Source organism: Fusarium pseudograminearum, assembly GCF_000303195.2.
Source record: "Fusarium pseudograminearum CS3096 unplaced genomic scaffold Unplaced101, whole genome shotgun sequence".
NCBI lineage: Eukaryota > Fungi > Ascomycota > Sordariomycetes > Hypocreales > Nectriaceae > Fusarium > Fusarium pseudograminearum.
The window spans coordinates 1-4,062 of NW_017607675.1; the positions used below are offsets into that span (position 1 = coordinate 1).

The 4,062-nt window shown below is 44.6% G+C and overlaps 1 protein-coding gene across 1 annotated transcript, besides 4 other annotated features; it reads right to left on the reverse strand.

The window, feature by feature from the left end:
• Positions 1 to 132: 132 nt before the first annotated feature.
• Positions 133 to 275: a repeat region.
• Positions 276 to 384: 109 nt separating this feature from the next.
• Positions 385 to 406: a repeat region.
• Positions 407 to 503: 97 nt separating this feature from the next.
• Positions 504 to 597: a repeat region.
• A 599-nt stretch (positions 598 to 1,196) lies between these two features.
• Positions 1,197 to 3,248, reverse strand: FPSE_11251 (uncharacterized protein; the record flags this gene model as incomplete). Its single annotated transcript, XM_009264368.1, has 1 exon — positions 1,197 to 3,248. The coding sequence occupies one exon, from the start codon at positions 3,246 to 3,248 to the stop codon at positions 1,197 to 1,199; it is 2,052 nt and encodes a 683-aa protein (XP_009262643.1).
• Positions 3,249 to 3,413: 165 nt separating this feature from the next.
• Positions 3,414 to 3,450: a repeat region.
• The last annotated feature ends 612 nt before the right edge of the window (positions 3,451 to 4,062 follow it).

Below are 4,062 nucleotides of genomic sequence, written 5' to 3' on the forward strand. Positions count from 1 at the left end.
GTTATTAAGAATTATCTAATTAAATAGTAAAGATATAAAGTAAAGGATTTTTAATTTACTTACTTATTTAGTCTACTTACTTATTAACTATATTATACTATTAAAAGTACTCTTTTTAAATAACTTATTACCTTATATTAAATACTTATTAATTAATTATATAATATAGTTAATATATAGTTAATTTACTATTTCTTTAATATTATATAGTTATAATAGAAATTTATATAAGTCTATCTTAAGAGTATATTAAATTATAATTTAATCTTTTAAATCTAATAGTCTTTATAAGTTAGGAATAGTATTATATTAAGATTAAATGCTATTTTACTAAATTTATAGCTTTAGTAAAGAGGTCTAGTAAATACTATTAGCATATTAGAGATTTAATTTATATTATTTTAAAGGGCTTAAAGAGTAAGAAGTATTAGATCTCTTTATTAGATTGCAATATTAAGTAGTTAAAAATCAGTTTATTAAATAGTTAAATATAAAGTTAAGGGATTTTTAACTTACTTACTTATTATATATATTACATTATATAATATTTAGTTAAAAACAGTATTAAGTATATTAAAAATATTTTTAAATTATTAAGAGAGCTATATTATTTATTATTAGGATATTCTTTATTTATCCACAGAAGTAATATAGTTATAGACCCATCGCGTAAGATTTCTGCAGATACCTTCTTCCCGTGCCAGCCACCATGAAGCCTCACCTGACTTATACATGCAGCAACCCTTGCGAATTGTCTTTAGAATGACTCCAGCATCCTACCCAGAGGGTGGTTCTGTCGATTGTATACTAGATATCACAGACAACGGCCTCTCACAGAACCGAGGGGCCCAGAAACGGGGCTTCCCTCAAACGCTTCTTTCCGACAGACTAAGAGGCATGCCGTCCCGAACTGAAGTCACTCAGATAAAATAGCTGTCGATGGCGGCGACGGTGGTACCAACAGTTCCATCGTCGTCATCCTGTATGCTAATGAACGCTATCTCAAAGAAGAGACAGAGGCGTTCTCAAAGATCCTTTCCCAACCAACAACGGTTATAAGGCTATTGTGCCCAACACCAAATATTACTGCAAGAGACGCGACCCCTTCGCCGCCAAAGATACAGTCCACAAATCTGCCGTGACGGATTTCAACACTGCTGCCGGGAAGTCGAATGCTGATAAGGCGGAACTTTCTGTTACTCTCGTGCAGTAGTGGCCAGCACCGTATCGGCCGGGCGTACAAGCCACTTTAGCAGCTTTTTCATTAGCAGTTGCCTATTCATTGGCTTGTCGATGTAGTCATCCATGCCTTTCTCCATACAGCGCTCCATATCGCCCTTAAGCGCATAGGCGGTCATGGCGATTATAGGTAAACGTATGCCACTATTCCGTATCCGGACCGTCGCCTCGTAACCATTCATCACCGGCATACTAATATCCATGAGTATCAAGTCAAAGGCACCAGCCGCGGCGGATAGTGACGAGACCGCCTGGGCGCCGTCCGAGACAACTGTTATGTGCTGGAATCCAAAGCCATGCAGCATTTCGACCAGGACTTTTTGGTTGATGATGTTATCCTCGGCCGCGAGGATTCGCGTCGTCGGCGAGATCTTCATCAACTGTGTCAGCTGCGCCGCAAGATCATTGTCTTGTGAAACCTCCGGTCGCGACAGGTCGCTGCTAGGGTCTGGCAGAGCGTCGACGGTTTGTATCTGCTGAAGGCTGTTAAGCTTCTTAAGCTTGACTGAGAACCAAAAGATGCTGCCCTGCCGTTCCGGGTTAGGTTTGTACCCAATGTTTCCACCCAACAGCTCAGTGAGTGATTTTGCAATGGACAGTCCGAGCCCAGTCCCAGGGCGACGCTTCTGATGTGGAGTATCAAGCTGCGTGAATGGCTTGAACAGTTTCTGGACGTCATCTTCCGTCACTCCCTGTCCAGTGTCGTAGACCTCAGTCAAGATCGTGTAAGTGGACACGTCTTCTGCGAGCAAAGATACGCGCACCAGAATGTACCCCTTTTCGGTAAACTTTACAGCATTGCTGACAACATTCTCAAAAATCTGACGGTACCTCAGAGGATCCCCTTCTGCCCACTTTGGCAAGGTTGGTGATAGAATCAGTCTCATGGACACTCCCGGTTGCAGAGCGGTCTGCACGGAATGCACGACCGATGTGACCACACTAGCGATATCAACCTTGTCATTCTTGATAGAAAAACTGCCTGCTGTAATCTTAGAGTAGTCGAGGATATCATTGAGAATCCGCAACAGGACAAGGCCGGACTCTTCAATCATATTAGCCGTCTCTCGCTGCTCCTCGGTTAGGCGGCTGTCCAGAAGCAGGGAGCAAGCAGAGAGCAAACCGTGCATTGGCGTACGGATCTCGTGACTCATGTTTGCCAGAAAATCGTTCTTTAACTTCGTGCTCTCCTCGTAAGCAGCAATTAGCCGCAGTTCTGCCTCTTTTCGCTCAGTGAGATTCCGGGTAACCTTGCCGAAACCGACGTGGATATCGTTCTTATAGATGGCCGTGATAATGACATTGGCCCAGAATCGGCTGCCGTCCTTACGGTAGCGCCAGCCTTCATCTTCTACCCTGCCTTCACGCAAGCAAATCTCGAGTTCTCTCTCGGGCTTCCTAGACCGGATATCTTCCTCGCCATAGAAAGTCGAGAAGTGCTTACCAATGATTTCTTCCTTCTTATAACCCTTGTTTAACTCTGCTCCAGTATTCCAGGTCATCACGTTTCCGCAAGTATCAAGTAGGAAGATGGCATAATCTTTCACAGCTTGGACGAGGATGCGGAAGGTGTCATCAATAGGCAGCCAGCTCTGTGTTATTCCATCATCGACGACTGTGGTGTGGAGTTCGGCCTTCTCCCATTCCAAGATCAGGCACAGTAGTTCATCATCTCTGTGAACAGGTATAATACGCGCAGTCCAAGAAATACCGTTTGCAATATAGGCCGCATAACACAGACGGAGAGCTCGAGCCGCAAGAGCAGTCTCAATGGCGTAGACGAAGGGAATACGATCGAATCTTTCAGTCGGTGAGCCTTGATAGAGGGCAACGAAGAGGTCCTGATCGATAAGTTCTTCACGCCTGCGACCCCATACCTCTAGCAAGCCAGTCGAGGCTCTCTGTATGCGATACGACGGTGAGACGACAAGAGCGGGGATGGGCAAGCAATCGAGGATGTCGCTCGTGGCGGGTACATTGGCGTCGAGCGCTTTGGTGGCCGTATCCATTGGTAACTTATAAACACAGTCGTCGCTAATACGATGTCTGATGGCAGTCACAACGTTGATGCCCGCTTTGGCCGCTTAATAGAATAAGCTGCATAGAAGTTGAGGGGAAATCGTCCTGGCCCTCTGTCACTAGCGTATACCTAGGGTTTCAAATCATGACGTCAGAATTTATAAATGTTTTTAAAAATAAAAATACAATTTTCCTGAGGCTAGGAAATTTCCCAACCGGGAATAGGATATGCATGCTGAGCTAAAAGCTGTAAGTTAGTGCTGAAATCCACGAACGCCGAAGGTGGGGCTGTGCTTAACGTTAGCCACCCACTAACGGACCATCCCCGGAAACAGACCAGTGCGATCCTCACTCATGCATTTGAGATGGACTGCTTAATGTAACTACCTGGATAGCTTTAGCTTCTACAAGGGCGGACTGGACCCGTACCACAACTGAAAGTAAACCTTCAATAGCTTTCACATGTGAAACGATGTATGGGCCCTGGTGTTGTATAAATAAGCCTTAACCGTAAGGCCGCCGGGTCTGCACCGTACAGACCCAACTGACATAGGCGGCCGCGGCTAATGGCGTGATGCGACGCTGCCCAGGCATGGGCCCACCGCACGCCAGGTATAACAGTCGCAACTAACCACTACGCCACAGGGCAAAAGATTGGGCTATAGTCGCTATTATAGAAATTACAGTGGTGCTTACTATGTCTATAGAGCCTTACAGCGCTATTACAAGGACTAAAGATCGGAAGAGCACACGTCTGAACTCCAGTCACCTTGTAATCTCGTATGCCGTCTTCTGCTTGAAAAA